This window comes from Callorhinus ursinus, unplaced genomic scaffold (assembly GCF_003265705.2).
Source record: "Callorhinus ursinus isolate GAN/ISIS: 27379988/994484 unplaced genomic scaffold, GSC_fseal_2.0 scaffold18, whole genome shotgun sequence".
Classification (NCBI taxonomy): Eukaryota; Metazoa; Chordata; class Mammalia; order Carnivora; family Otariidae; genus Callorhinus; species Callorhinus ursinus.
Window position 1 is genome coordinate 26,074,705 of NW_027397080.1, and position 12,920 is coordinate 26,087,624.

Consider the following 12,920-nt stretch of genomic DNA (forward strand, 5'->3'; position numbering starts at 1 on the left):
CCCCACTGCCACTACCCGAGCCAAAGCCACTGCTGTCTCTTGCCTGGAAGACCATGCAGCCTCCCAGCAGGCTTCCCTGACTCCGTTCCTCACACTGCAGCAAAGCCAGGCATTTGGTCATGTTGGGGGTAAAAACCCTCAAGGCCCAAAGGGACATGGCTCTGCCCACCTACCAGCCTCGGCTCACGGTCACACCGGCTTTCTGACAGTGCCTGACGTGGGCCATCTCCCTTCTGCCCCGGCCTTTGCGGGTCCTGCTGCTCATCGGGTACATTCTCATCATCCAGGTCTCTCAGCCTGTCCTGAGAGAGGCCTCCCCCGGTTATCAGCTCTCCCCACACTTTTCCCCACCAAAGACTGTCTTCTGTTGATTTCCCTCCCTGTGCTAACTACCACCTATCACCACTCTGTTTGTCAGCTCAGTTACACCAGGTTGTCTGTCTTCTCTCCTACAGTGTCTGCTCCATGAGGGCAGGCACGCTGGGTCTCTTATCCATGGTGACCTCTAGAGCTCACGGTGCCTGGCATGGAGCAGGTGCTCCATCCGTAGTGGTGGAATGGACGGCTGAGCTCAGAAGGCACAGTCCTGAAGAGCCCCCCAGGACCCCCACCAGATTGCCCTCCTGGCTGCAGGTGCTGGCTGGAGGCAGCACTTAAGGCTCAGCAAGACTGCCTCAGGACCTACTGTATGCAGGCAGCATGTGAGCAGGCGGGGCTGTAGTAATCGGCCATAGGGTTTAACGCCGCGGTGGGGGTGGTGCGGGAGAGGGATGGGCAACGAATGGGCTCTGCAGTCAGGGACTGGGGTTCCCAGCTAGGTGAGGGCAGCACCTGCACGTACGTGGCACACAAAGGCAGCCACTCACGTGTAGCATGGCCAGTGGGTCGGACGCTGCCCGGAGGCTGCACCCTGCCCCCTGCCAGTGCCGGGAGCGAACCCGTGTTCGGTGGCCCTCCCACACATCCCGTGACCGCGTGGCGCTGTTAATCAAGGCGCTCTGCTGTCCCCGCTGCCAAGGATCCCGAGACCCAGGCTGGAGAATCCGTGCAGCACTCCCTAGACACAGTCATTGGTCCAGGGGTGGGCATGTGACCCAGCCTAGCCCATCAGAGTCCTTCTTTGGGATTTACCCTAAACAGAGAAAGCAATAGTTTTTCTTTCTCCCGACTTTTGCGCTTTAAGACCTTAAAAGCCTGAACTCGCTGGAGACTGTTTTGCTGCTTTGTGGAAAGAGATGGCCTAAAGAGGAGGCCAAAGGGAGGCAGGCGGGGCTGAGACAGAGAGGTGGACACACGCCGACACTGTCCGGCCCTCTAGATCCAGCTGTGCCTGAAGTCCATCTCTGGGACTTCTCAGTTACACAAGCCTGTGGTCTCTGCCCCACAACCCCCCTAAGCAGCCACAGTGGGAAGAGGGGGGCTGCTTCCGCCCACTGGGGAGGTCAGCGGCTCCTAAGAAGCCCCCACAGCCAGGGCGGGGCCAGGCTGGGGGCAGGACTCACCTTGCCGGTCTGCAGGGTGGGGGGGGTGTGAGTGGTACAGAGTTTGCTGGCTCTGCCGGATGGCCGCGGTCAGCGGGAGGTCGGCCTGCACCACCCACTCCTGGTTGCCGTTGAGCACCGTCTCCCCGGGCATGGCGAGTGAATGCCGCTTGGGGACGTCCTTGGTCAGCGTAGCTAAGGACTGCTTGGCCTGGAGAGAGGGCCGGGAGACAGAAAAAGACAATGTGATGGAGGCGACCTCTTGGCCTGGTGCTTGGCCAGGACCCCACCATGGTGAGAGCGCCAGGAATCCGACCTTGGTACCTGGCGATCTCTGGCTCTGCATCGCACTGCACACTCACCTTGGGGTTACCCCTTAGTTCCTGCCAACACAAAGCGAGACCAGGGTTACAAGAGAAAGGGGGCGTGTCCAAGGACACACTTATCACCCATTCTTTCTGGTTCTCCAAGGACCAGCTGGGATTTGAATGAGAGTGGAGGAAAAGTCACTGCCTTCCTGAGCCTCAGCTTCCCCAACTGTAAAATGAAAACCCCAGAGCAAGCAATCTTTAGGGTTCCCTCTAACTTGGACACCCCAAGTCTATGAAATGACTCCCCCTCCATGGCAGAAGGAGGCTGAGTTGAAAGGTATCAGTTCCATCCCCCAAGCCAGGTAATAATCTCCCTTCCAGTTTAGAAAAACCATCATGTGCTCAGTGCAACAGCCCTGGGTCTCCAGTGGGGAGTGGGAGATTATCTGTGCTTGACGGAGGAGACACCTGAAGCTTAGAGAAGTGACTCCTTCAAAAATGCACAGCAAGCACAACATTCAAGTGGGTCCCAAGCCTGGGAGTCTGGCCATGAGCCCCGTGGTTTCGACAGCACCCACACTCTTCTGGGGCAATGAAATCACCAGCACAAGTAATGCAGACTCTGAATCCACGAAGCAAAGAATGGGGTGTGCCTGGTCACCACGGAATCCGCAGGCCCTGGCTTGGACCTAGGCACATGCAGTGATCAATAAAAATCCTCAGAATTAACGGAAGCAGGCTCTGCTATGTCCAGGCTGACAGCTCAGGGAACCTGCTCTGTTAACTTGCCCCCAAAGCAACGCAACAATCCTGCTGAAGGAAAGGGCTAGGCTGGGGGTGTCGTCGGGCTGCTATAGGCTTGCAGCAACCCAGCAACACAGGAGACTCCCGTTTCCTGGCCACCAAGGCACCGAATCACGTGCATCTGACCTCCTGGCCCTCCATCTGGCCACCACTCCATGCACTAAGCTGCCCTACTCCCTTGCTTCCTCCCGCCCAATCCAACTTGGCTGCCTGGAAGGTAGACTCAGGGTTGAGAAACGAGCCCCAGGTCAGTCCGCCATCATGCGAATGAGCCCTCAGCTCTGCCCTCTTGCACATGTTCCCAGGCACCTATGCGGGAAGCCATAGAGACTGCTCTTCTGTCCCCACCTGGCTTTCTTCTCCCAGGTGGGGCCTCAGCTCTGTCTGGGCCTGGGAGAGGCACCTTCTAACTCAGCAGGCAGCTTGACATCATTGCTACTTGACAGCTGGGGGGTCCCCTACGGTGAGTCCTGCAGGATGGGGTGGTGGTACCTCTGAGTTCTAAAGCACAGGGACCCTTACAAAGGGTCCACTCATGACGGAGCTACAACAGAGACGAGACGTACAGGAGAGGTGTGTAGAGTCAACCTAAAATAGAGGCATGCGTGTGTGCGTGCACGCCCAGTCTACAACAGGTCATCTTCCTGTAGCAGTCTACACCGTGTTCTTTGGCCAACCTCTGCCGCTGAGTGTGCTTTAATGCTGGGAGCTCCCCTTGAGCACTGGCTCCCTCTTCCGTCTGAGCCTCTCCCCTCTCCCGAGCGCTCTGTGCCTGGAGTTCGGAGCTAATGGATAGCGGGACATTGGCTCAAACCCCCTCACATGACGGAAATCAGACAGAACTGGGTTCAAACTCCACTTCTGCTATTTAACTTGCTGTGTGACCTTGAGCAAGGTCCTCACGAGTAGGCTGGGGAACGGAGAGGGATCATTTCTGTGTAAGTAGCACCACCCGGAGTAGTGTGACAAAGTGGCCCAGCAAAGTGCTTTGGAGTTTGGGCTTGGAAATCGGACTGCCCGGATTTGAGCCCGGCTGCGCCCCTTCCCAGTGGGGGGGATCCTGAGTGAGGTCCCTCAGCCCTCGGCGCCACCACGCCCTCCTCTGTCCGAGGGGGATCACATGGTTGCTATGGAGAGCCCTGGCCTACGGGAGAAATACTTACTAAAGGTTAGTGACTTATCACAAAACATCTACAAGACGTGGACTAGGTCCCACGAAGGCCCAGGATGCCGGTCGTCCTACTCAGTAAGTCGCAGCTGCGGGGGTTGGTAGGGTCACTGATGCTCCCCCCCCCCCCAAGCACACACACACACAGGGTGAGAAGATCCAGGAGGCAGGCTGAGCCCTGCCCTGGGCCTCCCTCCCTGACTGCCTGGAAGGCCTGCTGATGGGCAGCCATGAAGTAGCCTGCACCGGACAGTGAGCCTGGGCCCCCGATGGATGCTGCGAGTGCAGCTCCGCAGAACCCTTCACTAGCTTTTCAGGGCATTCCTGCTTGTCCAGGGGACGCCTCCGCTGGCCAAAGGCTGGGAGGAGCCTGGTACAGGAGCCTCCCGGAAAACACGAGCAGGTTTGTGAACAGGTCTGGTCCAGGGCCAGGAGGTGGTGCTTGTGGCACGCGGGTTTCCGCAGCGCGAGGGCAGACGCAGCACCAACCCAGAGCTCGGCTGCCCCTGTCGTCCCCCTGCTGCTTGACCCTGCCTCTCAACCGCCCTCACCACACCTGACTCTCGCCTGGGCCTGTGGCGGCTGCCACTTTTACAGACAAGGAAACGGAGGCCCAGGCAGGTTAAAAGTGACTTGAGGTCGCACAGTGACTGGCCAGTGGAAGGGACATGAGAATCCACACCTCCTCATCCTGGTGGGGCCGAGGACAAGGTGGGGCGAGGCGCAGAACACCGGTCAACAGCTGCCGTTCACTGAGCAGCTCCTCACCTCACCACCGCCCCGGGAGGAATGTCTTATAGTCCTGACTCCATACATGTGGAAACCGAGATTCAGAGAGGCTGAGTGCCTTGTCAGAGGTCACACAGCCCGAAGATGGCAGGACCCAACTGGGACTCTGTTAGGCACAGCCCGATGCTGAGACGGGGCCGTCCCACGCGCCCCTCTGGAGAAACATCCAACTTTACAGAAGACTGGTTCTCAACTGGGGCGAAATCTGCCCCCACCCTCCTCCCCAGGGAACCCTGGGAAATGTCCTGAGACTTTTGGTTTTCCCAACTGGGAGGTGCTCCTGGCACCTAGCGGGCAGAAGCCAGGGAAGCTGCTAGACATCCTCCATTGTGCCGGCTGGCCCCATAACAAACTTACCTGACCCCAAATGTCAACAGTGCCGAGGGTGAGGAGCCCCATTTACAGTGTAGTCAACGGAAGGAACGTCTCCTGTTTCGGAGAAGCAGCGTTGACAGAAAACTAGGCCAGCGTGAACCAAGCTTTTGTGGGGGGGGGGGCAGGACTGGCATTTCGGGGAAGCCTGTGATCTCGGGGGCTGGCAGTCCTGTCTCCCAACCCCTCCGTGTGGTGGAGGCCAGTGGGGAGGGCCTGAGGGACAAGCCATGGCTGCTGGGGGTGGGGCCTCCTTCAGACCAGCAGCCGGACGTCCTTTTAAAGACCTCGCGAGCGAAGGCGCCACATCACGGGGCACAGGGCCTGCCTGACTCCACTTGCTGGGCAGCCCTGGGTGAGCTCCTGCCCCCCGAGCCTGTTTCCACATCTCTAAAATGGGCACAACAGGAATATATGCCTCACTGGAGTGACGGCTAATGGGTATGAGTTTCTTTTTAGGACAGTGAAATTGTTCTGGAACTAGATTGGTGAAGACTGCACGGCTCCGTGAGCATACTAAAATCCACTGAATCGTACATCTTAAAAAGGACGAATTTTATGGTAAGTGAATTATATCTCCATAAAAGAACATGTTAAAAAATATATACCTACACCCCACAGGGTGGTCCCCCGAAGCCAATGTGGCTACAGAGGTGAAACTGTGCCAGGAGTGGTAATGCCTGGTGTGGCCAGGAGTCGTTCATCGGGAACACCTCCCCCCAACAAGGGCAGGTAGCTGAGTGGGAGCGTGGGTGCCGCCACCACCAAACACCGAGAGGGCTTGGCTTTCTTAGGAAGCCCAAGTCTTTGGCATTTACTCAAGGGAAGCAGGCCCTTTACAGCCACACAGCGTGTGTGGAGACCCAGAGCCCAGCTCCGCCACAGAGGCGGGAAGGAGGGGCGATGACTAAATTGGGACAGGACTCACCTATGCTCATCAGGCACCCAGCTGCTTCCCAGGGTTTTACTGTCACAGGCGGGTGTGAATTTGCCAGCTCAGCTCCCATCTCCTTGATGGCACCTTGGCGTCACTTAAGAAATGACTCATCGCCAGTGGCCAGAGCCAGGACCCCTAGGTAAGTGGTAAACAAGTGACCCTAGACGGGCCATTTGGCTACCCTGTGCTGGACTTGTAAAAAAAAAAAAACCTGGGGTGCCATTCTGAGGCAGGTTCAAGTTCATCCTCCCCAACAGGGGCCGCTGAGCAGACCACTCCGTGTAGAACCCTGGCTTCCCCTGGCTTCCCCACGTCTGCAGCTGCCTTGGCTTCGACTCACATCCAAGTCTGGCCCTCCACCTTCCCGCTGCACCTGTGAGCTCCTGACTTCCCTTCCAGCACATCCCATGTGCTAAACCAGCCAGAGCGGCTTTCTGTGGCTCACACCCGAGGCACATATATAAGGCACACACCCAGGGATGGCGCCCCCCCTTTAGTCTCGGCCTGGCCAGCAGGGTAGTGGGGCGAGCGTCAATGCTGCCTGGAGCAGGCAGTTCTGGAAGCCTCCAGGGTGTGAAATTCTGCGGATGGCGGGCAACAGAGGGAGCCTCCAGTCTGGTGAACACCCCAACAACACTGGGGCTGTCATGCATCTTAGCAAAGGCCCTCCCTCTGCCGCCGAGCCCTAGGCAGACATCGGCCACGCTGATGGATAAGAAGCCTGTACTCTAGGCTGCAAACACTCAGCATAACTATTCACACTTTGCAGAGGGGGTCTGATGCCCGCCAGAGGAGAGGGCAAGGATCTGAGTGTCATTGGCCAGAACGGAAGCAGGCTGAGCAGTCTGGGCATGGTGAGAGGAGAAAGAGAGGAGATCTGGTTCCCAGTTCTGAAAGGCCCCAGAAATCCCCAGAATGCTTGAGGCCGGTGCTCCAAGGCCAGGAAGACACATCTGGCCATCTACGTATGGGGCACTGGGAAGACCTGCACCAGCTTCCCAGGTCTGCAGCTGGAAAGGTTTCTGCCCTGGGCTGCGGGTGGCCAGAGCCACCGACCTCACTGGTGGGAAAAGCACCCACCCTTCGAGGGAACCTCGCAGCTGCAGCTTCTTCCAGCCTGGGCAGTTCTGACCACTAGGGGTCAGCATTGGACAGGAGACCCAGGAGGGCCCCCGCGATCCTGAAGAAGTGACCCCAGAGAAGGTTTGTGTCGCCCTATCATCACTATGTACAGCACCACGCGAAGTGCTTCCCTCACGTTATTTCACTGAAATTCTCAGAAAGGCCCTATGGAGTAGATGCAGTTAGCCCTATTTAGACTTGACGAAACAGGTTCTGAGAGGTGAAGGGTCCCACCCGAGGTCACACAGCTAGGAAGCGATGGGGCTGGATTCAAACCCGGAACCCATGGCTGTCACCACACGGTCAGCCCGCATCCGTGCTCTCTGCAGGAGGCCATTGTGTTCTAAGAGCTTCGTGGGACCCCCTCACCCCCCCACCCCTCAGGAGCACCCTGCACACCCTCCTCCCAGCCACGGTCACATTGAGCCCCTGGTGGTTTCAAAGGCCCCTTAAGCCATGGGCTGCCTGGAGTTTCCCGGCCAACTCCTGGGAGGGCAGCGTGAGGTAAAGACCCCCGCCCCCTTCCAGTACCAGATAAAGGGCACTGAAGCCCAGAGAAGTTCCGTGAGTGGCCCAAGGTCACACAGGAACAGGCAGAGCGGGACTCCAGGGCCCTGGACCCCTTCCACCAGGCCCGGACACACCACCTGGGCTCTCTGTCCCCACATGCAGGCTGGGCACTTCCAAGGAAAACTCAGCATTTGGAAGTCACTTTGAAGGTTAGTTTTGGATTGGAAAAAAAAAAATAACATTTTTTCCTTGACAACCCAAGTAAGACATTTTCACTGGAGATTTCTTGCAATCCTACTACCCAGAAATAACCACTGTTAGTTTTTCGGTGTATTTTCTCCCAAATGTTTTCCTAAACAAATAAGTATATTTTAAACAAAAATGGGCTGTGTTTGTTGACAGTGGCCTGGGAGCGTGGAAGGGAGGATGGGCTCCCAGCACACTCGCCCGGCCCCTGCAGGTGGATGAGAGCTGTGGCCTGGGCTCAGGGGTAGATGTGGAAGGAAGCTGACAGAGCATCGCAGACCCCGCACCCAGCCGCACCCCCCTCCCCGGCCCGTTCTGTGTGACTCCACCGGGGAACTCCCAGTGAACCTGTCCCCACACCCCGTCCCCAGCGTGTCACGTGGCTCCTCGCAGCCCAGACGCCCTGGCTGCGTGAAGGTGGGGCGGAGTCTCACCATGGCCAGCTCGGCCTCCAGCTCCTTCATCCGGTTGTCCTTGAGGTCCAGCTGGGAGCGCAGCGCCGTGGCATGGTCCGTGGCCTCCTTGGCTTGGCGCCGCAGCTCCCACTTCTCGCGCTCCAGCAGGTCCTTCTCCTTAGCCAGGGCTTTGACGGCATCCTCGCTCTCCTGCGGGGACAGAGCACCAGGCCGTTACAGCGGGGGCGCGGGGCCTCCTCTTGGAAGGGCCAGAGGGGGGCCTTGAGCCCTGGACCAGAGGAAGGTGAGGGGAGGCCCCCGGCTCTGCCACAGCGTAGCTGGGGGACCGGACCGAGACAAACCATTAGGAGATGCTCGGTAAATACCGTTTCTGCGAATCAATGAACAAATGAATGTGACGAGTAAGTGTTTTTACCCCATCAAGTTTCAGTTTCTCCATCTTTGAAATGGTTGGGGGAGTAGTTGATACTACTTGTTTCAAAGAATTGTTACAAAGATGAAATGACCTCCCGTGCGGGAAATACGTAGAGTCTGAGGGAAGTCTGGGTCAGTAGCGGGTGTGGGGCTTTGTCCGGGTGTTTGGTAACGTGTGTGTCACGGAAAGGAGAGACGGAGAAGGGGACAGCTGAGCAGCTGCTCTGGCTGCCCCGGGGTCCCGCAGCACCCCACGGGGGTCACAGCCCACGCCAAAACAGGTGAGCAGCTGTGACTGAAGGCAGCACGGTCACCGGCCGGTCCCCCGCCCCGAGCCGTTTCCTCCGGGGTGCAGAGGGAAGGGCCCGGAGCTCCGGCCACGCCGAGCGAGCGAAGCCAAGGGACAGATGGCTGAATCAGGGGGCCTGACCTCCGTGGGCAAGAGCCACGTGTCCGGTCAGCAGGTGCCCTTCCCGAGAAGAAGAGTCCCAGCGCAGGGCCCTTCCCACCGCCCCCCCTCCACCCGCAAGTTCTTCCCATTGATCGGCTCAGGAACGGGGCTCCAGGTCTGTGTGCAGCCTGGGGCCATGGAGGGAGGCGGCCCTCCTGCCGTGTTTGCCGTGTTTACCGGCCCTGTCGCTGAAGGCCTGACAGCCAGATGGCCAGAGCCAGGGAGGCCGGGGGCTGGCCCTTTCTCTGGGGCTGTCACCGGGCTGAGGCTACGGCTTATGGTCTGGGGAGAGGGAGTGTGGGTCAAATCCTGGCTCTGCAAGGACAAGCGGCAATGACTATTGGGCCTCCGCGCCCTTGTCTGTAACCCAGAGATAATATGCAGGGACTTCAGGGTGTTAATTTTGAGGATGGAATGAGATAATCCACGTGGCGAGCTCAGCATGGCGTGGGCACACAGCAGTGCCTGCTCGGAGGTCCTCTCTGAGCAGCCTTCTGGGACCACCCACCTGAGAGCAGCCCTGGGCTCTCTGTTCTGCCACCCGACGCTGGCCAATGAACCCGTATTCACGGATGCCGTGGGCAGGCACGAGCCACACAGAAATGCCTGCCTCCGCGGAGCTCCTGGAGCAGAGCCCTCTGGCATGCGTCCTGAGAGCAGGGATGTGCCGCTTCGGTGCGTGGGCACATACCTGGGTCCCAGCGGGGACAGCCTGCACACAGCAGCGGGTGACAGACATTGCTGCTACACGAGCAGGCGCACTCGGCTGCAGGGGGCTGGCCGTGAAGGCCATCGCGCCATGGCTCCTGGGCCGGTGTGAGCAGCCCCTCCCCTCCAGCTTCAGTGCAGCCTAGAGGGGGTGCAGGGGACAGTCCCTTCCAGGACGTGCCGCTGGCCCCTGCTCTTTGGGCTCAGGATGCCTGGGTTTGAGTCTTCGCTGCAGGGCACTGGCTGAGTTGTTCAACTTCCCCAAACCTCGATCGACCACCTCATTTGTGAGACAGCGACAGTACCACCTCCCAGGGTGACGGATGCTCTGCAGAAACCGGCCATGCAAGATACACAGCGACAGATGGTACTATCACCCAATCACAGGTGGAGCTGTACTCTGAGATTCTGGAAGCACGACTCTCAGTGCAGGGAGGCATGCCACTGCTGGTCAGTTCTTTCTCTGTGGAGCTGGGTTCAGGTGGGGTCAGGGCAACAGGGGACAGGCAGGGCCCCCAGCATGCACGCAGATGGGGAGCTCCCACCCTGGGGGCTGAGCCATGTCCTGGGCACCTGCCCCCAGCACCCAGCCACAAGCCTGGATCACAGAAGGGCCCCGGGAAATGAAGTGTGTGGAACTGAGAAACTGGGTAAGGACCGTCCCTTAGAACTGGCTGGTGTGCAAGAGGCTGCTTACAAAACATTTTTGCATTAGGAGGAAGGTCCCCTAGGACCCTCAGGATCATCTTTGTCTCTGTGTCTGTTTGCAGTCACTGACTGCACTGGTCTTGAGCAGACCAGAGGGAAAGCTCGTAGGTAGGTGCTTTTCGACTAGGTGAAGACTGTGACGCCCCCTCCCATGATCATATTCCCTGGCAGCAGGAGAGCGGGCTCGGCAGCAACTGACATGAAATGTTCTGAACACACGCTGAGTATGGTGCCTCAGCGTTTTAGGCAATTATATTTAAACGTCGCAACCACTGTGAGGTGGGGGACTGTGGTCATCCCCGTTTCACAGATGAGTGCATTGAGGCCAGAGAAATAAGTTCCTCAGCCCCTTAGACAGTGTGGTAGAGGTCTCAATCCTTGCTGGTAACTGAGGTAGGAAAGCAACAGAAAGGAGACTGGCCAGGGAGGCTGGACCCGGATGTGGGTCACGGTGGCCGGGATTTATGAGGGGAGGATTCGGCCCACTGTGCCGGGCCTCAGATGCTGGGCTGGGAGTGGGGTCCCTCTACTGGCACCTGGGGCTCACTGGACGGAAGGAGGAGGGGTGCAGTGAGGAGGGGGCGGCAGGGGGACACAGGCCTGGCTGGGGAGGTGAGGAGGGCAGGATGAAGGTGGCCCCTTGTGACAGCAGCCTCACCACCCAAGATGGTCCTTGGCCCCCCGCCTGGCTGCCCGGCTTACTGTGAGAACTTCTTCAGCTGATTTACGGAGAGTCCCAAATCCGCCTTGGAACTGCACCCATGTGAACATGCATTAGGCACAGCTTTCTGGGATGCTGCAATTCTGTGAACTTTCTGGGCAGGCCCCGAACCCCTCATTTCTCAGCAGCCTGTGCCTGTGCTGACCCTAGGAGCTCAGAGAACTGGGGTCTTGCTCCCTGCTCCAGGCAAGGCCTGCGGGGGTGCCCAGGAGGAGCTGGGTGAGCTGGGGCAGGTGAAGTGGCAGGACCAAGGAGGGTGGGGGGCACCTGAGGGCTCCCTTCATCCTGTTCACAGGGACACTTATTTTATGCATAAAAGGCAAGTCATTTTTTTTTTTTTAACCAGTTGCAAGACCTTGGAAGAGACAGAATAAAATCAGGACTTGTGGTTTTAGCTTCTCCAAACCAGCTCTAAATATGTGGCTTTGGGTCTGTCCCTGGACCCTTCATGGCCTCAGTCTTCCCATCTGTAAAATGGGGTTGCACCCAACAAGGGTTAAAGACTATCACAATGTTGCTACTCCACTGATACGCTGGAAGTGTCAGAGCAACTTGCTCCACATGACAACAAGGCTTAAGACAGTAATTTAACAAAAACATTCATGTTTTCTAAATCCCATTTTTCTGGAAACAAATCTGAAGGGTCTTGTGAAGTCATTCCGTAAGAGTGACATCTGATGCTGAGCTGTGGCTGTCTATGGCTGCCCAGGGCTGTAGCAGCTTCAACCCCTACCCCCAACTGCTGGTTGGACTTAGCAGGGGGGCCCCCAGTTACCTGGACTTAAAAAAAAAAGGGCATGGTCCAGGGGAGGAGGTGGATCTCCATGGAAGTTTTATTTTCAAGTAGGAGCCCAATTATAAACTCAAATTTGATGACCCCCTGCAAGACAGAAGTGTTTGCTCTTAAGGCCCAGGAAGGCCACAGAGCCACTGAAATGCCCAGCAACCACCCATGGCTCATGGGTGGGGGCGGCCAGGACCTCTTCTCTGTGGTCAGCCTCGGGTTGCTCGGTAAACATCAACAGTGGAAATAACTCATTTGTTTGACTAAAGTCCTACTCACCCCGCAGAGCCCAACTCATATGTCACCACCTCCGTAAAGCCTTCCAAGACTCTTTGCCTGTAGGCAGAATTTCCTGCTCTCTCACCAGGGCTCCCAGGTCTCTCTGCACACTGTTATTATGGTATTATTAATAAGACGCATAGCTAATATTTACCAAGCCCTCAGTATACGCCAGATGCCACATGGATCACCTCATCCAGTGTTCTTCATACCTCTCCAAGGACTGACGCTCTCCAAGGTGAGGTAAGATGCCCTAGGGCACATACCTTGGGGGCTGGGATCTGAACCCAGGCCAGCCAGAATCCATTGTCTACACTGTCACCAACTGGGCTGTCCTGTCCAGCCTTATTTGCCCAGGAGGCATGGGGACCCCCAGCTAGGGGCTATGCCCATTTCATCTCCATAGCCAAGCCCAAGTCCTCAGGTGAGCAGGTGACATGGGCAGTGAGTGTGTGTTTGGGGATTAGTGAAGCCAGACCTCATGATGGCAGAGAAGGTATCCTGCAGGCAGTGGGGAGGTAGGGGTGCTGGTGTCTGCAGAGAGGGTCAAGAGGGGAGGGAACTGGTGTCTGGGGGGAGGAGAGGGAGCAGGGGAGGGGAGAAGAGGAAGGGAAGAGGGCTGAGGGAGCAGGAAGGGGAGGAGGGGGAGGTGGTATCTGGGGGAGGCAGGGGGAGGGGAGGAAGCTGGTGTCTGGGATG

At 57.8% G+C, this 12,920-nt stretch overlaps 1 protein-coding gene across 4 annotated transcripts in view; it reads right to left on the bottom strand.

Moving 5' to 3' along the window:
- Positions 1-12,920, bottom strand: part of KAZN (kazrin, periplakin interacting protein) — a 1,113,689-nt gene that overhangs the window by 46,210 nt on the left and 1,054,559 nt on the right. For all 4 annotated transcript variants that reach the window (XM_073903322.1, XM_073903321.1, XM_073903323.1 and 1 more), the window contains 2 exons: positions 8,175-8,345; positions 1,503-1,692 (listed from right to left, as the gene is read on the bottom strand). In XM_073903322.1, the coding sequence (XP_073759423.1) occupies positions 1,503-1,692; positions 8,175-8,345 (361 nt within the window). The remainder of the gene's footprint in view (positions 1-1,502; positions 1,693-8,174; positions 8,346-12,920) is intronic.